This window comes from Stegodyphus dumicola, chromosome 5 (genome assembly GCF_044657685.1).
Source record: "Stegodyphus dumicola isolate Sdum_Otavi_A_Nest chromosome 5, ASM4465768v1".
Taxonomy (NCBI): domain Eukaryota; kingdom Metazoa; phylum Arthropoda; class Arachnida; order Araneae; family Eresidae; genus Stegodyphus; species Stegodyphus dumicola.
Genome location: NC_140772.1, coordinates 36,531,458 through 36,554,596, shown reverse-complemented (window position 1 = coordinate 36,554,596; position 23,139 = coordinate 36,531,458). Strand labels below are relative to the sequence as shown.

At 35.1% G+C, this 23,139-nt stretch overlaps 1 protein-coding gene across 1 annotated transcript in view; it reads left to right on the top strand.

Annotated features, from left to right (window-relative positions):
- The window catches only part of LOC146997077 (zinc finger MYM-type protein 1-like), an 89,192-nt gene extending 69,424 nt beyond the window's left edge, over positions 1-19,768 (top strand). The window contains exon 2 of the mRNA XM_085817799.1: positions 17,816-19,768. Coding sequence (XP_085673925.1) covers positions 17,816-19,768 — 1,953 coding nt within the window. The remainder of the gene's footprint in view (positions 1-17,815) is intronic.
- Positions 19,769-23,139: the final 3,371 nt, after the last annotated feature.

Sequence of the window (23,139 nt, the reverse complement as noted above, 5' to 3'; positions counted from 1 at the left end):
TTATGCTGCAGGTTTGAAATTAGCTCTCCAGTCAGTGTTAGACACCTTTTAGTTTATACTGATATTCTAGGATCGGCTTTGATGTGTACCGCCGATTTAGCATTTAGATATTATAGCCAGCCAATCGCTAGTCATTCAAATTTATTGTGATTTGTTACATTTTTATTTTCTGTTAAATTTAGTTCAGCCACAAGTGATGGTGAATTGTGAGCACCGAGTGCGTGCGTCTGGTTAAATTTAGTTCAAATAAAAAGGTTATTTTATAAGGTATTTCTCCCGCTTTCTTTAGCATGCCTTCGTAGTGTAGCGGTCAGCACGCTCGGCGCGTATTCGAGAGATCCGTGGTTCGATTCCCGAAGGTGTTGCTCATTTTTTCATCTCTTCTGCTTCGAAATAATCTAATTACTCTACAATTTGAAAACTTTTCTGCAGTATTTATTCTTCGAAGACATAGCGATTATTCGCTACGTCATCTACTGCGTAGGATCTACATTTTATGCTTCCAAAAAGGATGAGACTCTATGACCAAAAATTGAAATTCATACTTAATAAATTTCAATAAATCCTTTAAATGTAGAATAAGAATTCTAAAAATGTTAAGGGAAAAATTAGAAGAAACCATCACAAGAAAAATTAAATATACGAGTAAATAAAGTAAAAAACAAAAAAGAACAAGAAAGAAGTCAAAGAGAAAATAGACCAGTGAGAACCGAAGTAAATTATAAAATGTTGACAGTTCAGGTTAAAAATTAATCTTGAATAAACTGCCTCTAGTAACTAGCTTGGACTGGATTATTCAACCAAAGCAAAACGCAGGATGTCCAACTGATTAGATCCGTCCTAACTATAATCAAAAGAGGGATATCATTGATTGATGTATAAATTATTAAGAGAAGTCAAATGCTGGATCTACCAGTGATAGGCATTTCAAATAAAGTTTGTTGAGAATCTTACATAATATTAAAAACCGGTCTTTAGCAAACATGTTGAGTTCTATAAATTTCCATGTAGTAAAATATTTCGTAACCGGTAAAAAAAAATAATGGCACTTTTCGAAATTTAAACTGTAGAATAAAATAATATATATGTAAAGGGCTAAAATTCTAAAAATTTAAGTGTAAAAAACATTTGTATTATGTTTCTGCTACCAAATGCAACAAGTTTTACCTTACCAGTGGACCAAAGTGTTATCCAGAATACAAAGATGAACTGCCGATTCCTTTAATTGTATCAATATGCGAAGGTAGTGTTCTTTATTTTTAGAAACAATGCATATTGAAAGGCGCCGTACTTGTGTACAGATGGAGGACAAAATAATACGAACACCTGTGAAATAAAGAAAAATCTTTATTAACAGGGGGTTGGACCACCCTTTGACTGATGTACAGATTGAATGCGACGTGGGATAGATGCATAAAGGTCATGGACAATATTTAATGTTGTCATGGACATTCCTCCTGCAGAGCGGTCTCTAATTCCGAAAGTCCGGATGGAGGTGGGAATCGGGAACGAAGTTTGGACTCCAAATATGCCCGTAAATGTTCAATAATATTCAAGTCCGGAGACTGAGGGGACCAAGCATGATGTTCAATTGCATCGTCATGCGCTTCGAACCATTCTTGAATACACCTAACAGTGTGGATAGGGGCGTTGTCGTCTTGAAAAAGCAATCGCTTCCCAGGGAATACAGTCTGGACAAAAGGATGGACATGATCCCCTATAATGCTTAGATAGTGATTGGATGTGATCCTCTCATGCAGAATAACAAGTGGCCCAAGACCGCGCTAAGATATCGCACTATAGACCATAATGGCGCCACCTCCATACTTCACAGTCAGCAAGAGGTAGTCAGGATGAAACGCTTCTTTGGGCGTTCTCCAGACATAAACGCGTCCGGTCATCTGAAATAGGGTGAATGACGATTCATCTGACCACATTACCTGTTGCCACTGCTTTGGGGACCAGCCTTTGTGATCTGTGCACCATTGGCATCGCTTGAAAGCATTAGTTGCTGTCACCAAGGGTTGACGAATTGCCACTCTGCCATAAATGTTCGCAGCATGAAGTTCCCTTTTGACAGTTTTTGTTGAAACGGGGTACTGAGGATGACTGTTCATTTCGGATGTTATCTGGGATAACGACTGCTTGTGCTTTCGGGCAACTATGCACTTCAAAACCCGTCTATCCCTATCAGCCGGCTTTGAATTTCGGCCGCTGTTGTGCTTCGAAGACGTCGTCTTACACTCTTTCGTATACGCTGTCATAACGGCTGATACTGTACGCCTTGTACACCTCACAAGGTTTGCTGTTTCCGTAACCGACGCTCCACTTGAACGTGCTCCAACTATCATTCCTCAATGGAACTCTGACAGGTCTGACATTTAAACTTCTCACAGACAGTTCGATCGAAGCATGCAACGCAGGTGACTGCTATTGAGAGACTGATACCTTCCTCTTCACGCTCAACTAGGTGGCAGACTTTTATTGTAAGTGCCGCGACTGTACTCCAGGTGTGAAATACGTCATTCTTTTTCACAGGTGTTTGCATTATTTTGTCCTACATCTGTAATTTCTTGCCTGGAAATATTTAAAGGACTTTAATTGGCAGTTTGGCATAAGTTGCATCTCATAATCATGTTCGTAGATGATAAGTCGAGGGCTGTAGATTCTGCTGGCTTTAAAACACATCCGGTGCCGTGGCTGACATCTTGGATTTAATTACATGTTCGCAGAATGTCAGTGAAGAGGAGATAGGCTTGAATGGTGAAGAAATTTTTGTTTCTATCACACTCTCTCAACAGGACAACGAAATACTCGACATGTTGATGTATTGGGGCTTACCTCACTTACTCTGACAGTAACAGGAGAACAAACCCACGAAATTCATCGTGGCAAGGAATGCATGACTGAGCCTGCTGCTGTATGGTGCTCAAGGCTCGCCTTGAGCACCATACACGTGACAATACGACTTCACTCATCTCCGCTTCCATTTTTGATGGAGAATACCACAGGGGACGGATCCGAGGTTCTTACATCCCTCTTCTTCTACCAACAACCACTCGAGAGGACATTTGACTCGCCGCATATTTAGACTGCTCCTATGCCTCACAGGCACTATAAATTTACAAACTTCCATGCCTTCTCCGGGGTTCGAACCAAAGTCCTTCGGTACGGCAGTCATCGTCGCTAACTACTATCCCTAGAGCCATCAAAGAGGCTTTGTTCCTGAAGGACTATTGTTTTCGTTTTGCGATTTTGCGTTGAAAACTGGCTGTATTACTTTTCAAATCGTTGCCACGAAATACTGTCGCCCTGTATTATATTTGAAGAAATTAAATAATGAAGAATCTGCATAAATGTAGGTATATTTTTCGCATTGTGATAAAACAAGGGTACCTAGAGCCATCGAATTTTCCCGGTGGACGACAGTCGACATCTACTGGGGGGGGAAGAGAACTGAGGAGGAGAAGGAGTGTAATATATCCGTAGTGAGGTGAGTTCTGGATATGTTCAACATGAAAGTGATGTCGACATTTTCATATAACATACGTACGACTTGGATAAATACTTTACTTTTTAACACGAACAAAATAAACAGATATAATTTGCATAAAGTTAGTAACATAATATTCCACTTTCGTACAGCTTGTGACGTATATTATAGTGACATTCTGTCCTTGTTTGTAATTTCTGTTACGTCAGAGAGAGAGACAAAAACGCGCGCTGTTCGGCTAAAGTGCGCATGCGTGGTCTTCATCAAGTCATCACAGAAAGGTTGAAGATGAACAGCGTAAAAAGTTATATAAAAGGGACTGACGAAGGAGTGCAAAATTTCATGAGATTTTGCCAAGCAAAACTGATTTCTGTCAGCACATGATGTGAGGATGCTTTCATTGTATACATAGCGAATTAAAACTCTGGCAACAGTGTTATAACAAGGCAGACAAATTTGCATATCATCACCCTAAGAAATTCGTAAGTTTCGTGTGATAATATATATAGGAATTTTAAAACATAGTTTAATTTTGTTTTCCTGAAACATAAAATCATGTGTTTGTGTTTCAATTTAAAATAATGTGTAAGAATTTTCTATATAATTTATTTAATTGTGGCCCACTAATCGAAAAACATGACCAATGGACTTTGTCTGCAGCAATTTCTACAGATGACACTATAAAACACGAACAAGTTAAGTTCTAAAAATATGCATTAAATTATCCAGAATCAGCGAGATCCTGTAGCTGCCAGTTAAGAGAAATTTTACTACACTATTATTTTCACATTCTTACCGTTTATAGTGTACAAAGGCTATTAATCATTTCAAAAAAAAAAAAATTTACGAGGAAAAAGGCTTACAATCTAAACAACTATTTTTGTTTCAATTTTTATGTAAAAATTACTTGTTTTGTTATAAACACCTAAACCTAAATGCATATTATTGAATAACATTGAAATTCGAGTCATGAATAATTTCAAGTTTAAAGCTTCAGCATTTGTTTCTCCGTTATTTTTTTGAATGTATAATGGAAATGAAATAAAAAAAAAATGAAAAATATCAAATCATAAAAAAAGATATACCCATCTGAACAAAATAAAAACGTAACATATACAAAGACGCTTCAGGTTTTGTATACTACTACAAATCTCAGTGACAATCTTACTTTATTGCAGTACGCAAAAAAGCAATATAGGATATAAGAAACTTACATTATTTATGATATTCGTAATACTTACACCGTGAACACAGTACTTATAGTAAAATATTGTTACGAGAGCAGATAAAATGACTTTTTGGTTAGTTAATACAACTATGTATTCAGCACCGATTTTTTATAATAAAATAAAAAGATAAATTAAAGATTTTATTCATTATCGATTAACACAACTTGTACTTATATCTGATGCGTTTGTTTTTATCATTACTGAGAGCAACAGGAACCCTTCCATATTAATTAAGAAAAGAAACATTATTGTAAAACACGAAAAAAAATGTCTTTTTGTCACTGAAACTAAACTGTGCAAGAAAAGGTAGCAATTTCTTAATGTTTTCTTTCCTATTAATATCCTTTTTTTTTTTTTTTCGTCCCACTGTGGGTGGAGAAATAAGGAGCTATGAAAAGTAAACGCAAACAAGGAAGTCAATGAACCATTTGCAATATGAACAGCCTTCCAAGTAACTACTTTCTTTTGCCATCGGCTCTTTTATTTTAAGCCGACAATAGTTATCTTTCTAAATGGACTTCCACACTGAATTCAGCTCGTTGATTCTAGCAAAACATGACAGGTTTTTCAACCACGTTTTAAGTCCGATTACCTTCGGATCAATCCGAGCAATTTACACGCCATGGGGGGGGGAGGAAAAAAAAACTCGGAGAAAGAAACAAAAATTGGCCAGGGAAAGACATTCTCACTATCGAGCCAAAAGTTAACTTTCCGCTGCCAAATCCCCCGCACACAAACGCCAAACGCGGAAGTAAAGCTGAACCATGTTATGAATTGCCATTGTCATGGTAACGGCTTTCGATTCCCAAAGGCGTGCCCGGGTTTCGTGGCTCCGGTACTAAAGGAAGGGACAAAAATAATAATAACGAGACTATTATATTTAGTAATTATCTTTATTGTTAATGACGCCAGTAGTGCTGCGATATTTAAGCGTGATACAGGAGATGAAGCTGCCAATTTTCCATCTTTCTACGATCGCAGTTGCTGTTAAGTGAGAATGGGAATTGAATCCAAAACGTACTTTTCACGATAACGAAATTTCAGTATGCATTTTGCCTTCCACAGACTCTTCAACTGAGTCCTTCTGTCAAACAAAGAGTCCATATTAAGGCAGGTTTTTAGCATTCAAAATAAAAAAAAACTGTCCAGGTGCCAAAAGGAAAAAAAAAAAAAAAAAAAAAAAGAACTTTATCAGGTTCAGTGTTCCGCCTTAGTTTCTTTGGGAACGTGCAAGGACCTGACTCGGAACAGGGAGCTTACTAAAGCTGTGTCCAATAAATGTGGGAAGTAGACAAGATACACCTTTATTTTTCACTCTTTACAATAATTTCCGTACTTCGGAATACAGAGACCAACTACTTGTCTGAACGTAAGAATATAAAAATGTTTAACTAAACTCTAACTTAACTTTGGAATAATAAACAAGGGCCTACGTGGAAGATTGGCCGTATATTAACAGGAAGCCGTATGTAGTACAGAGAACTGTTAACACTACAATACGTTTAAAATTATCACGAGGATTAAACCTCTGGCCTGGAAGGCAACCAGCAACCGAGTAGAACTGCTAAGGCAAGCGGCCTGCTTCGACTAACTCCTTCCTCCCTCTTGCTTGGCAAAAAGCCACAACTTAAGTACTTGGCGTTCGCCAAAAAATGTTTAACTAAACTCTAACTTAACTTTGGAATAATAAACAAGGGCCTACGTGGAAGATTGGCCGTACATTAACAGGAAGCCGTATGTAGTACAGAGAACTGTTAACACTACAATACGTTTAAAATTATCACGAGGATTAAACCTCTGGCCTGGAAGGCAACCAGCAACCGAGTAGAACTGCTAAGGCAAGCGGCCTGCTTCGACTAACTCCTTCCTCTCTCTCGCTTGGCAAAAAGCCACAACTTAAGTACTTGGCGTTCGCCAGACAAATTTTGCATAAATAAGTTAACGCTTTTAATTCTGGCCGGAAGTAGAAAATAAGAAGTGATAGTAAAGATTTAAAATAAAAATAAACGTTAGTAAAACTTAAGATCCTTACAACTTTCATAAAAACTCAAGGATTATTCATTCAAGGAGCATTAACAAACTCAAAGATTTCAAAGCGAGCAATGGCAACGTTGTACAGAAGAAACATTTTTATCTCTAGCGCGTGAGCTGTGCATCGGAAATTCTATAGATATGCTCAATTTAAAATTATTTTGCGATATTGCTCTTGAAATGAGTTTTATGGTTTAAGTGCCAGGAACATGATATTTAATAAATAAAGGTAACGCACAGAACGTTAAAGAAACGCCCCTTTGGAAATAATTTAAAATCTGAAACCTTTAAAAAAAAATTTTTTTCCCCCTTAGTCCAAAGGGGCTTTGTCCCTGAAAGACTATTGTTTGTGTTTTGCGATTTTGCGATGAAAACTTTAAAAGGCTGTATCACTTTTAAAATCGTTGGCACCAAATACTATCGCCCTGTATTATATTTGAAGAAATTAAATAATGTAAGATCTGCATAAATGTATGTATATTTCTCGCATTGTGATAAAACAACGGTACCTAGAGCCATCCAGTTTTGAATGACGTAATCCTACTGCGAATATGGGCATCTGAAAGCCCCAATTTGAAATTTGGAATTTGTTTTATTAACGATTTCATATTTTGTAAAACTTTAACGGATTTTTGATTAACAAATTCAACGATTTAAACGAGAGCAGTGGCAACACTCTGTCTACGGGAACGGAAAAAATACAGGGCGAGAGTATTTGGTGGCAACAGTTTGAAAAATGAAACGGACATTCAGTAATTCGACCTAAAATTGCAAAACGAAAACGGTAGTCCTCAGGGACTACCAGCAGTGTCCAAAAAGTTTTTCGGAGCATAAATTAACTGTGCCCTCTCTGCTATTCGAGCCTTGATCTTGCTAACTGCACAAGCTACCTATTTACCCATTAGAAGTTGCTAACTGCACATGCTACCTATTTATACCAAGGAAAGCACGCACCAGGAAATAGGATAATTTCTTAAATTTTCTCCTATTTAAAGGATGAATAGAGAGAGGTATAAGACTCAAATCTAAGTCTTTTTTTTTTTTTTTTTTTTTTTTTTTTTTTTGTTGTTGTTGTTGTTACATAACTTCTTTGACATCTAGTACTAAACATTCGATTGATATTTCCGTTATTATGCAATTTTCCATTAAGTCTAAAAATAACGCTTCACGCAGTTTCATGGGCACTACCATCTAGGCCATCAACTTTATAATGGACCTATTATTTTATCCTCTTAAAACTGTGAGTTCGATTAGCCTTCCTCGTCTAATATCAAAAAGTTTTATGTTCAGAAAAACATTAAAAAGGCGCTCTATGATCAAAAGATAAACCTGGAGGTTGTGCGTACCAGAACACCAGTGGCTCTGGCAATGGTTGCAATGTAACCATTCAATGGCCTAATAGAAAATGGTGCCATTTGTTATTTTCAGAATAGTGAAAGGAAAATTCTGCACAGGGAAGCTGCAAGTTAAAAAAAAAAGCGCAGCTCAATATTTCCTTGAAATTCTGTGTTGCCCTTAGTTGTTGACTCCCAGATATGTTCTATGCTTTCTTTATATCAATATTTTTTCACGTGCTCTCTTTTATTTCGATACTTTTATACTCCCTTTTATCGAAATTTATAGGAAAAGACCTCACTTCTCTTCCTTATTCTGATTAATATTTCCGGAATTATAACTCATGATCTTTCCACTAACATGATCCTCTAAGAAAATGTTAGAATGCATTGTGTTGATCAAATGTTTCTGATATATCTAGGTATCCTAATTTCTAAAATTAAATTTCTAAATTCTTCATGTTTCAATGCAATTAAATGGCATCGAATTTTTACAACATTCCTAAGACATAAATTGGGAGGGTAGAGTCTTAATAACTGATGATGATGTTCTGTAATTGGAGATAATTTTATGAGGAATTTTTTCTTCTCTATCCTGTGCGCTCTCATTTGTAACTGGTAGGCTAGTTATTAAACGATCGGAGTTCGAATCCTGAAGACAGTATAACTGGATTTTCGTATTTCCTTCCTATAAAACCTAATCCTTCTACAGTGGCTGGCAACTAATATGTGGTGGACGTTAATTAGTCACCAACTGTGTTTTGCTCACTGGATCTCGTTCCTCTCTCTTCTGTTGGCCTCTAAGTGGGAAAAACTATAAGGAATTCTTACGTTCCTCACTGCGGGATTTGGTGGTGTAACTGATACCACGTCTGCCTGGAAATCGTACGATCCGCGCTCCTGGAGACATTATGGAACTTATCATGCTTCGAAAAACACTAATAGCTCTGTAGTGACATTAGGATTTTTTGGAAGCAAGAGAGATTGAAAAAGGAGCAACGCCTTCACCGGGAATCAAACCACGGACCTCTGGAATACGCGCCCAGCGTGCAGACCACTACACCACGAAGGCACGCTAAGAAGGCGGGAGAAATACCTTATAGCCCTACAACTCGAACTATAACAATTTGTTGAATCAAATCAAGCCGTTGTAAAGAAATACAGTCGCCCAGATGGTATACTGGTTAGGGAAAGGTAAGCCGCTGAGTTGGCTTCCGACCCAGGTATAGATATATCCATGCAGAATTGGTTACCAACTCGGCGGGAGTCAACCACTAGCTACCAGGCTGCAGCCCTGGGCAGCCCCGGCTGAGAGTCCGGGGTCTGGGTTCGAATCCCGGGTAAGACATGGATGTTTGTAAATGTATAGTGTCGGTGCGTCATGGCGGCACTAAAAATATGCGGCGAGCCGAAATGGATTGGTGGGAGACTCCCGGATCCCCCCGGGGTGCTCTCCCTCAGAATTGGGGGTGGGAAATAGAAGTCCAACCTATCTTCGGAGAAGGTTCTGGCAACCATTGTTCCATATGATTCGGACAGAACAACAAGATATATAAATAAAGTAAAATGTTAAAAAAAAGTTTTTAATCTGAAAGCTTTCAGATTTTATAGTACTCCCAAAGGGGCGTATTTTTAACATTTTGTGTGTTATCTTTATTTATTAAATATCATGTTCACTTAAAACATAAAATTCAGTTCAAGAGCAATATCACAAAATAAAATGAATATGTATGAAGCGATATCACAAAAAAACATGAAACAGTATCACAGAATCAATACCATATCATAATACATATATACAGAAGCAATATCACAATATATGAAGGAATATCACAAAATGAAAGGATAAAATGCTATTGTAGAATGAGAGGACGGAGTTATGAAGAATTGATATAATTGCAGAATGAGAGGGTGGAGATATTTTTAATTTAATTATTTGACTTATTAAAAATTTGACTGCCCTAGGTACCGTTGCTTTTTTAACAGAGCGAGGAACGTACGTACGTACAATGCAGATCCTTCGTTAGTTAATTTCTTTAAGTGTAATACCGGGCGATAACTATTCGGTGGCAATAACCTTTCAAAAGATCTGAAAGTTTAAGATTTTAACGGTCGCCCAAAAGGGTTTGTTACAGTTTTTTTACGCTCTCGCCGTCTACTTAGCCATTTTTAATCTACTACGCCATTTGTAGTGATTCACTGTAAAATCCCGTTTAATAGCCTATTTGGGCTAACACCCCTTTAGGGATAAAAATACACAAAAATTTCTTAATATATTTTAAAAATACATAGTACGTGTTTTATCATACAAATGTGTTTACGCAATAAGTGCAGTATACAAAAGTAAAACTCTCAGGAACGTTAGAAAATAATAAAAAGATAAGAAGGCAAAACTAATGAAAAAATCTGCATCCCCCCGACTTTACGATTATGTTATATGTTAAATAATATAGAGAAATGTAAGGGGCGATGCAGAAAACCAATCTTTTGAAAGGTGTCGATGCAAGAGAAAAGTTAGAAATCTCTGCTGTAACTTATCCAATCAAAATTAAATCGCTTGGAAATATTGGTAAATCAATAGTATTATACACTTTCTTTTAATCATAATATGGTTTACTTCTTTGTGTTTATTTTCTGCTCTTGGATTGAAACACAGAAATCCTTCCCGATATTACCCCGGTTAATCGGGAGTTAACTGTAACCCTGTTTTGTTTCTTTGAAAATGTGGAACAGTTAACCAACCAATCTAACACTTCGTATTTTGTTTCTCTTGTGTGTACATGTATTCTTCTGTGAAATAGTTGTTAAAAAAATAGTTAATTATGTATGGATTAGTAATTAGGTACTTAAGGAAAAAAATTTGTATTTAACTATTAGCAATTATGAATTTAAACTCTTGCTCATTTAATAATTTAGCACATTCAGTTATATTTCTCATAATTCGAAACTTTTATCATGTTATTCGATGAGGGGTAGGGCTATGGCGCCCAGGCACCCTGGTGGTTAAGCACCGCAGTTCAAAATAATAATGAAAGCTACCCTATCGTCATAGCGACTGACGTCATAGCGACCTTTACATCGGTGAAAGATTAAATTTAACTCTTCCGGTAACACTAACAATATAACGAACTTCGATATAGATGCAGAATTTCATAATAAAAACTTGGAATCAATACGTCATCCTAAAAACCTTATTATTTAGAATTTAAAAAAAAAAAAAAAAGAACCGTTTTTAAATTCACATTTTTCATCCGAAAGAAAAAGCAAAATTACTCTGACAGAAAATGTAACAGTTTTGGAGCTTTATATGTATAAACTGTGGCTTCGAAAATCTACAATCTAATCTCGAACCAGGGGTGGGTAATCTCGAAGACCTGTCGGTTAATTACCGAGAACCATGATTAATCGCCTCTCGTGGAAAATTCGCTGGCTGCTCCACCAAAAAGAAGCGCCCCTACTTCGCTAGTATTGACACCTCATGCATTAGTAATGGACTCGGCGGCCAGGGGGCGTTGACTGCCTTCCAAAATAACTGAATGGATCTTATTTACCCTGACGTTGCGTGAGAGTTGAAAATGTGCATATAGATTCGGTATTTGCGGAAATTAGAAATCCCTGTTCCACGGGAATTGCGACTGTCTTTCCTAAAAAAAGGGGGGAGGAAAAAAAGGGGACGTAAACTGTATTGCAAATCTATCGTTCTACTTGGTTATAAAAAGACAATTTTATTTCCATATAATTTAACGTCTTATTAAAACCGAATGATTTATTGTAATATGTATCTTTACTTTTCGCTGTTGCATTACATTTAACCTTAAACAATACGCAAAAGGAAAAAATAATTCGACTTAAAAATGAAATTTTTGCAAAAGGAAAAATTAATTCTTCTTAAAAATAAAAGTTTTTGTGACTTTATTAACTCTGGCTTTTCATATTTCCTCATATTTATCTCTGCGTCCTTTTCTTCCCCAATCGCTAATTGAGGCGTGAAAAATTAATGAATTTTTCTCAGGTAAGACTACACCAGTATTTTGTAAGCATTTTAATGAGCAGAAGAAGTCACGATTTAATAAGATGGATTTAATATGCAATTAGAAGATACAGAAGTCATTACAAAATATTCGAATAAGCCAAAAAAAGTAATTTCGGTTTAACGTAGACTTAGGAAAATTCTATATAATTCTATATAAAATTCTATATATTCTATTCTAACGTAGGAAAATTCTATCGAATTGGAAAATTCTAGGTTCCTCTTCCTTCAAGAGCAAAATAGTTTTGCAAAACGGAGAAAAAAACAATCATATTTATGCAGAAATCAAGGGATCACAAAGCTAGGCAAGCTATATTTGAAGTTTTCACTTTCACAAAAAAGTTCCTTCTTTAAATGGTATTAATTTTAATCCTGTTCTCCAATCCTGTTTCGTTAGATTCCATAATTTACCTCTGAAATCCCTTTCGGAATGATTTTTGATATCTTAGATTTTTAACGCTGTTTTGCTCGCCAGATGGCACTGCATTCGTTTTCTCTTCTCCGCCTATTAATTTTTTCTGTAAAGTCGCTGTTGCTGCTCCCGTCTTTGCAAAATTTTTATGCATGCTTGCTAAGAAGATGGATCTATGTCTGATCGCCCTCGAAATCAATAGAGTTTTATTTAAAATCTGTGCCAGTTTAAAGCTACTTTCTTTTTTGTCTAACAGATAGAATAGTTTAAAGTTTAACACAAAACGTAAGGAACTACCGCCTTCCTTTGAACGTAATTATCTTGGTGTAAGTGTCCAGTTAGCAAGTGAAAATCCTTGGTTCGAATCGCAAAGAAGGCCCAGTTGATCTGTCATCTTTTCTGTTCCGAAAAAACCTACTAGTCGGTACACTATTGATGGTTTTTAATCCTAAAAGCTGAAAAATATCATTTTGGCTGGAATTTTGGAGAGGCATAAGTAATATTTTCAGGATAAGTTGAATTCTTTTAAGTAAATAATAAATTTATTACAATGTGAAATTTATTTAAAATAAAATAGATTTAACGATTAATTATTAGGAACATATTAATGTGAGATTTAAAAAATGAGATAACTGACTACACTCTTAGCAATATTTAATCAAAACAGTAATACATTTCTAATTTTCATCACCTAATTAATTTCTCTGTCTTATATAAAACATAAATTCTTAGAAGTCTTATGTTTTAAGTGTTTTGCTAAATTAAATCTTAATCAGAAATTTCCAAAGCGTTGGAAATCTCGTTTTTATAGTAATTTGGTCAAAATATTTCAATTTGTTATTTAAATTAATTCTCATAGCTCCATGTTCCATCCATGCACTTCATGCACCTTCAATATGAAACGACAAATGATTCTTTTAAAATTGTTCTAGTATAACTGTCCATGTGTGACTGGAAAGTGCATCATGACAGAAAATGGTACCCATTGATATGTCTTTAATTTCAGCAATGGGGCCCCAAATATTGAAAATGTTGTTTTAATACGTTTTTAAGGTTAATTTTAGCTCCATCTAAATGCCGTCTTCACGAGACTACTTAGTTTTGTTTTGCGCTAGTTTGTCAAGCATTAAAGAATCGAAATGCACTATCAAGAAAGAATCGGTTATGAAAAGTTACATTCTGCTGATATTTCTTGAAAAATTCGATTGCGTATGTTACTCTCCTATTATTGGAATTAAAAGAAAACGACTTTCTACTAAGTGATGATGATGATAAAGAATGGCAGAAAAGTAATGGTAATAAAAAAATTAGAAAAAGTAAGCTCGCCAGTTCAATGATCTATTTGAAAATGATAAATAAAATAAAATGTTTCTGATATGGCGAGCTAATTAAAACGAATGAGGAAAGGAGTAATATATGTTCAAGGTAGCATATTCTCTCTTAAATTCGGAAGCAAATACTTAACATTCTGGAAACAGAAAGCTGTTAAATTCGTCAACATATCTTATAAATCTAACAGCCATTCCAATGAAACTTTCAACAAGTGTCTTCTCGCAATTATTTTTTTCATAATTTCACCAACACCAAGAAAATCGTCATGTTTCGTCTCTAATCACTTTTCTTAGTAAAGGAATGAAAATAAGAATCGTAGATAACCAATCCAATAACTGAACTTTCCGTACTGTCTAACCTAGACCCAAGGACCTCTGCTTCGATTTGAACTCGAATCCAGGGTTTCAGCGGAAAGAATTTTTCTAAGATGAAGTTCATTAAAACGTATTCAAGGTCGCTCATAAGTTAAAATAATAAAGTTTTCATTATGTTTCTCCCCATAGAAATGCTTTTACTCAAAATTTAATGTACAATTACAACATCAACGACTAGCTTTTCGAAAGACCCGTTGAATCCATTTATAATATATTACAACTGGCAGAGGTTTTTTATCTTTTGATTAACTAAATAACAACGTATTTTGATTCAAAATTTTAATATGTTTAATATACACGATGGATATTATCTACACTGGATCTATTTTTGGATATTATCTATACTGATCGTTTAGAACCGCGGATCTACAGACTGACACTTGATGGCACTTCAATTCTGATCGAAAAGCCTTTAATTCGATTATAAAGTTTGTAAATTTGAATAAAAATAACTAGAAAATTATTTTCTTCATGGATTGTTCATACTCATCAGTTAATCGGGTTCTTTTCTTATTAATTTTCAAATGCGAAAAAACCCGTTCACATAAATGTATTCCTAGACAAAGTGATTACTCGTATTCTTAGTGCGAAAATCCGTAGCTAAGCTTATTTACGTATTTTTTGACAAGTACGAATAAAAATTAATAAAATATGTATTCTCTAGTCTTTGAATAAGATTTATATCCCACTGTAAATTAGTTAGCTTTATTTATAGATTTTGTGGTGCGTTATTGATATAAACTCGAACTTCATATAACTAAAATCTTGAAATCTATGCAAAAGGGTATTTGTAAAAAATATATAATTGAAATAGCTTCTCGAGGCTCATAAAATAGCTTTGGAGACTACTTGCCACCAGTTTCAGACCAGTGACGTAGATGATATCTTCCGTGTGATTTCTTTAGTTGTACCAAGTCTGACAATTACAGTTCTGTGTGATTTAATTAATCCTAGAACGATGCCCATACGATATTTTTATTCTTTTCGTATTTTTCCTCTTTAATATTTAAAACTAATCATTTAGCATTATTTTGACACTAAACTCACTTTGAGAACGAACTTTCAAAACAGACGGCGAATTCTACAAAACTGCTGTCCAGAACAAGGATTTATGATACTTCATCGCAAACATGCAAAGAACGGTGGTTATTATCTTCTGCATAATCCGTCCAATCCAGTGATAGATGACCTCAACAAACGGCCATTTCTCTTGGCTTTTCCTCTTCAAAGGATTTAGTTTTATTTTTGATGACCATCTGATGTATTCGGCTGCGTCATTTCGTTTTGGAAAGGGTTTTCCCGCTTTCACACATTATCAATATGAACAGACACGCCCACCATAACTGCATCCAATACTCCGCCCAAAAAATTTATTTCTTCGCAACAGGTTAGCGGTCTAAAACAGTGCGAATTTTTATCTGATATGTGTTGCTTTCTGCGACTGCTTATAATTGAAGCAACTTCTTTTAAGGAGCTTGCAAATTGCAATAGCCGATGCGCAAACTGGCGCTTAGGGCAGTAACTTTATCGCAGAGTGAGTTTCCGAGGATTTTTAAAGATTTTTCGAAAATTAGATAGTTTTCGTTAATGCTGAATAAATCTGCGAATTTTGAATTTTTTTCTATTATTATAATTATTTAAAAAACTTTTATTATTAATTGTTAGATTATTTTTGTGCTTAACTATTTTTTATGATACTCTCTGTTTATGCAGTTTTATGATACTCTCTGTCTCTCTGTTATGCAGCGCATAGTTTCGATAACTATGCGCTGCAGAGTAATTCTATTCGAAAATATAGCTTTGAATTACCCTAACTATCTTCTGGAATGTGAGAAGTAGTTGAAAGTCAACGATATTAAAAAGCATAAGTGTTAATCAGGTCGACAATCGATATTTGTGAAACTGAAGATACAATCTACAAATAAGAATGCGGACAGAACAGCAGAGGTTTTGATTTTTTTGCAAGTATTTTTCAAATGGCGGCCTCTAACCGTTTTAAAGGCGTTGGCCACTAAGCTGGAAGCGGTGGTCTCTTTATTATGGAAGCACCTAACAGGTGGACCACCGTTGCTTCCTATGAAGTGATAGACAAATTACATTCGTGCCTTCCCCAGGATTCAAACCCGAGCCCTGCAATACGACAGCCACTAACCACTTTCCCGTCTGAGCGGCTTTTTGCAGATATTCAGATACTTATCAGGCTACCAGAATTAGACATGCCCTCGAAAGACTCAAAGCACCACAATATAGTAGGATAAATGACTACCTTTAGCGATTCTGTGATGATCTATCTGTAAGATGTACTATCTATGTATCTGTAAGATTCTATCTATGTATCCAGGGCCGGATTAAGGGTGTCGTAGGCCCTAGGCACTCCAGCAGCGTAGGCCCCGAAATAATAAACATTTTTTAACTGAAATTGACCGCTAATATTAAGTAATAATTTTGTTGTAGATATAAATCCGAAAATGTGATGATGCGGTAAAATAACATTATTTTATTTTGGGATTTTAATGTTTTTATTTTTCATAGAGCCATTTTCAATAGCCATAATTCCAGAATTGAGTTTATCTGCAACAATGCAAATTTTATATCTACCAAATTCCATGCAGAATTCCAGGGTTTTAGTACATGAACATGACAAGACATTAGCCGCCGGGAAAACCTCTCGGACGGGCACATGCGTTTGACACAGTTGGCCACGTTTCCATGCCCACTACCAAACGCTTGCGCGCGATCGAGAGGTTTTCCCTGCTGCTAAGGTCTTTTGTTTTAGTAGCTCAGTTGTGTAATAAGTTAATATGTAAACACTACGATAGAGCGTGTATGCCTGTGCTTGTATTTCATCACGCTCAACCCCAAGTCAATCTTTAGTTTAAAAACTGGAAGTTAAATTTATTATAAGTAAGGTAATTAAAGGAAAGTTGTTTTTATACTCTACTTATTTCAACCTAGTTTTTGATTCTGGAATATTGCTTCATTCCATTATAAATAATAGAATTTTCATTTTATCACTTCTTATTAGTATAATAGTCCGCCGTAGAATGCAGCACAATGCAAGGAACTTTGAGTAGGCCTACTATGGGGTGGTTTGGCCATACTATTGTAAAAAATCTCCAGTAGTAGTCGTAGAAATAGTACAGTCCAAATCACCTTTGGAATAGCTTAATTTTAATCCATACTCGTAAATCCGGGTTTCGTTTTTACAAGTTTAAAATGCATTACTTAACAAATTTAAAATAACTTTTTAGCTTTCTGATAGCATAATAAAAGCGACGGGCGCAAACTAAAATGTATATTTAAAGGTGACGAGAAGAAGGAGAAAACAAGTTTAAATTTTAGTTTGTGCGTGCCCATCGCTTTTATTATGGTATATCAGAAAGTTAAAAAATTATTTTAAACTTTTAAGCGCAATTTATAAAAGCTTTTTTTTAAATATTTTTTTTTTTAGCGAAAAATGTCTGATGGATATAAAAGAAAACACCAAAGTGGACATGAAAAACGCAAAAAGAAAGAGAAAGTGAGTGAGTCGCTTAGTAAAATTAAAGGTTCTTTATTGAAATATGTTAACATTTCTAAGGAGACAGAAGATAATGCAGATGCGGTAGATATTTCCTCGATCGAGGTTAGACCTAAAGAAGCTGAGGCTTGTTGGGACTCGCAAGAATGTTCAACCAATAAAACTGAGAATGTCACAGAAGACGAGGCTAACGGGGGTTTACGAAATTTTAACGACGCTTCCAAGCAGGTGGTGCCTGAATCACTACCAACAACATCAGCCTCAAGTATTTTCAGTTCTGATCCAGCACGGTGGACAACCATAAGCTCAGATCTTATCGATTACTTCTCTCGTAATCACCCTGTGCAGAAATTGGATATAAATTTTAAGTTATACGCCCCTAAATTTGGCGAAATAATGAGATGTCCATCACAAGATTATTTTTTCAGAAAACTGAACAACAATGATATTATAAAAAGGGACTGGTTGATATTTTCCGAATCTACTGGCAAGTTTTTTTGTTATAAATGTATTTTGTTCAAATCGGACCTACCTGGAAATCCAAACCTGTGTAACCAATTCCTTACAGGCTTTAATGACTGGAAAAACGCACATTCGAGAATTTCAAGTCATGAAGTGTCAAAAGAACATTTTCCATCTATTTCTGCTTTAGTGAACTACCAACAAACTAGAAAAATTGATGAGACGTTTGATATTGTCAAGGAAAAAGAAAGCACATATTGGACAACGGTTTTAAGAATAGTGGAAGTAACTAAGTTTTTGGCCGAAAGGGGACTAGCGTTTAGAGGCGATAATGAAATACATGGTGATCCTAGTAATGGCAATTTTCTTGGGTGTATCGATCTCTTAGCCAAATTTGATCCGTTTCTAGAAGAACATGTAAGAAGATACGGTAATCCAGGCCGCGGAAAAGTATCATATTTATCCTCCACAACGTATGAAGAACTAATAATTTTACTGGGGTCAAAAGTATTGGAAAAAATAGTTACAGAAATCAAAGAAGCCAAGTATTATGGAATCACTGTTGATTCTACACCTGACGTTAGCCATACGGATCAACTCTCCATAGTTATTAGATATGTCTCAAAAACTGGAGATATATATGAAAGATTTTTGATGTTTGTTAAAATAGAAAAACATGATGCCAAGTATCTTTTTGACACTCTAATTTCAGTTTTAGAAAATCAGGGAATAGACCCAAAATTTTGCAGATGTCATTCTTATGACAATGCGGCTAATATGAGCGGAGTGTATTCGGGAGTACAAACTAGATTTAGGGAAATCAACAGCGCAGCCACTTGGGTACCATGTGGATCTCATAGTCTTAATCTAGTTGGCACAGCGGCGGCAGAAAGCTGCTTAGAAGCTGTAAAATTTTTTGAAATTTTGCAATCGCTCTACAATTTCTTTGCAGCGTCCCCTCAAAGATGGTCTAAACTAAGGTCTTTGGGAAGTAAAATTTCTGTAAAAAGACTTTCAGAGACCAGATGGTCAGCACGTTATGAGGCTGTAAAAACATTATGTGCCTATTATGATGATATACGTGGTATTCTTACAAATATTTCAACTAGTGAAGGTATGAAACCTACAACAGTGATTGAGGCACAAACCTTAATCCATCAAATGAATACTTTGGAGATGGTATTACTCACAGTTATTTGGGAAGATCTACTAAAACACGTCGATATTGTAAATAAATCTCTTCAAGAACCTGGCATCGAGTTTAACACGATGGTGCGACTTTACAACAGTTTAATTCAATATTTATCTCACTGCAGAACTGAGGACATGTATAATAGCTATTATCTTAAGGCAAAAGCCCTTGCACCAGATTCAGAATTTAAAGAATCTGAAACTAGAGTTCGTAAGAGAAAACGACAGTTCGATGAAGGGCCAGATGAGACTCCCTCTCGCAGTGCCAAAGATTCCTTTAAGATTAATGTTTTTTTTATTGTTCTGGATGTGCTTTGCGCTGAAATGACAAAGAGACGCACTGCGTATGCCAGCCTTTAGTTTTCTTGACACATTTAGTTTTCTTACGGATAATACACTGACCGAGGACATTATCAAGGTTAAGGCTCAAGCTCTGGTAAAAATGTATCCGTCTGACTTAGAAGAAAACTTTGTTGATGAGTATTTGATTTTTTTCAAATTTGTACCCCAAAACCACCTCTATAACGGATCTCATCAAATTACAAATAAAGGATAAACTTGTGTCAAGTTTCCCAAATGTTAATATTGCATTGCGCATATACCTTTCGATATTGGGTTCGAATGCAGAAGGAGAAAGATCATTCTCCAAGTTGAAGCTTATAAAAAATTTTATGCGTTCAACTATGCGTCAAGAGAGAACTTCGTCACTGGGCCTTCTGTGTATTGAAAGTGATGTCGCTCGCGGCATTAATTTTGAAGATATAATACACGAATTCGCTGTGTCAAAATCCCGAAAAAAAGGAGTTATTTTAGGATCTACTTAGTAAACCAAACGTTTTGTATTCGTATTTTTTGTGTATTTGTATTTACATATATTATTTTGACCTTCACTATATAATAATATAAAAATGTTTATAAGTTTTTGGGGTATTTTTATTTCAATATATTTTTTTTCAAAGCCCTAAGACCTTTGGCCTTCGTAGGCCCTAGGCACGTGCCTAGTGTGCCTAATTGGTAATCTGGCCCTGTATGTATCTGATGTACTATCTATGTATCTGTAAGATGTACTATCTATGATTCTTTTTATCTGTAAGATACATAGATCTATGTTATCTATGTATTTGTACTACCTGTATGTATCTGTACTATCTGTAAGATGATACTAAGATCAACACTGTTCGGGAAGGAAGATGCTGAAATTATTAAATATGCATTTGCAGTCAAGGGTTTTCTTAATGGCGCCGCATTTTTTAAATACTTTTCAACTCTTTAATATGATTGCTATTGATGAAACTGCTGTGTTTATGGGTCAAGGATCTCAAATGACAGTTGGTCAGTAATTTTTTTAATCTATGCAATCAAGAATGCCATGTGTATTCAAGGTAGTCCTTTGTATTCCCTATCTAGATGTGACTCTGTAATTTTTAGTCCAAAGGGATTTGAATCCCGAAGGACTATTAGTTTCGTTTTGGCATTTTGCGTCGGACGGATAAATGTCGGTTCACTTTTCAAACTGTTGCCATAAAATGTTAGAGTCCTGCATTATATTTGAAGAAATTAAATAATGAAAATCTGCGTAAATGTATGTATATTTCTCACATTGTCATAAAATAACGGTACATAGAATCATCGAATTTTGAATAACGTAATCCTCCAACGAATATGAGCATGTGAAAGACCAAATTTGAAATTTGTTTTATGATCGATTTCCTATTTTTTAAAACTTTGACGAATTTTTGATTAACAAACTCAAGGATTTCAAAGCGAGCAATGGCAACGTTGTGCAGAAAAAACATTTTTATCTCCAGCGCGTGAGTCTCTGTATCGGAAATTCTAAAGATATGCTCGTTTTAAAACTATTTTGCGATATTGCTGTTGCACTGGATCTTATGGTTTAAGTGCGAGGAACATGATATTTAATAAAGAAAGGTAACACACAAAATGTTAAAAAAAAACGTCCCTTTGGACGTAATTTAAAATCTGAAACATTTCAGATTTTTTTTTATTATTATTATTATTTTTTTATTTAGACTCCATAAATGCCGTTATGGCTTCTGCAGGCGGACGTCATACTGCAAGGCCTTATCCCGGTCAGTAGTCCTCCTTAGCAGTGTAAAAGTTTAAAAAAAAAAAAAAAAAAAAAAAAAAAAATTATCAGATTCAGAAGACAATTGATCAGAAGGGCGCCTCATCAATTTATATACTCTGTACTGGTTATGAAAGAGCTCATAGTAATTGCATTTTGGTAATTCGCTTAGATGGAAAAGAAAGCCTCACTTCTAATCCTCATCTCTAAGGAGAAGGAAATTAAAACCGAACGCATGTTCGTTCGGCTAAATTCTAAATGGACTGTAACTCTTAATTAAACTAATTAACAAACTAATCTGTAACATATCTTTATTTTACTAATCTGTGAAAGACACCCAGCCTTCCACACAACTCTCTGCTTCTCCATTGAAGCCAACTCTACCACTAATTAACATTCTTTTTGTAAACAGTAACGATGGCAGCGCCATCTGGCTTCAGAGGGACGTAACACATGTTTTAGGCATTCATGTTCTTGAAGCCGAAAATGCTTGGTGCACAGGCATTATAAGTGGAACGATTTCACACTATCACTTGTTTGCGAGTTAATCAAATAGGTTTGCAACCCTGGGATTTGGCCACTCAGTGCAGTAAAGACATGGAGCATTTTCTTGTCGAAAGAAGAATAGATCAAATCATGTTTTCTGCAGGAATGACCACTTATCTCCAGATTCTTTGTATTGCGAAAACAGGCCATTGAAGGATCATTTGTGCATAGAAATCAATAACTACATCGAATACAGAATGAAAAGAAATCGCGTGAGCACTAAACTTGTTAAGAAGTCGTGGCTTAAAGAAAGAATTCATGGCATAAAATTATTGACAGCTGTGCTATTAGTGCCCTGAGAGCTGACTACAGGCACAAGAAGTTAAGAACAGCTCTGTCGCTAGCCATTATTTCTACAGGAAATAGACCTTCGAGAAATTCAAGTTTGGATTCAAGCTTTCGAGCTTTATGCTGGTGTTTCAAAAAAAGATGACTGATTATATATGAATAAATGTAGATTGCACTAAATGGATGATAGTTAATTGTTGCGTGTGAAAAAATAATCTCTGAAAATAAGTTTCAATGATTTTTTCGAATAAGAAACTAATTTCAAACATGATATTAATGAGAAAATACTCCTAGCCTTAGCATTAGCCAATAGTGTGATTTAGTTTTAGATTACGTTTTAAATTAATGCTAAAATTAAAAAAATATGCTGTGTTTAGTTCAATCATTAGATGTTATTGCTAAATTTTTCCTGTCAGAATACATGTGCGTTTTTATTATATTTAATTTTTTTTGTTTATATATTGTTAAGTAATAAATAAAATAACATGATAAATAAAGAGTACAATTTATTTATTACTTTATTTAAATAAAAAGTAAAATTTAAAATTAATGGGCATTCCAAATTACAGATAAATACGAAGCAACTATTCGGTGAATTTTTTTAAGATATGTATAATTTTTTAAGTTTTTATAATTGATAAATGTACACTGTATTCATAAACGTCTTTAAGCGGCCTTTATTTACTACACCGTTCGTCGTCAACATGAATTTTCATTTCGAAAAATGTTTTAAATAACGTAAATATTTATATTTTGACATTTTTAAATCTAAAAATTAATTTTCCAGAAATTACGAAGTCTTTCACGGCTG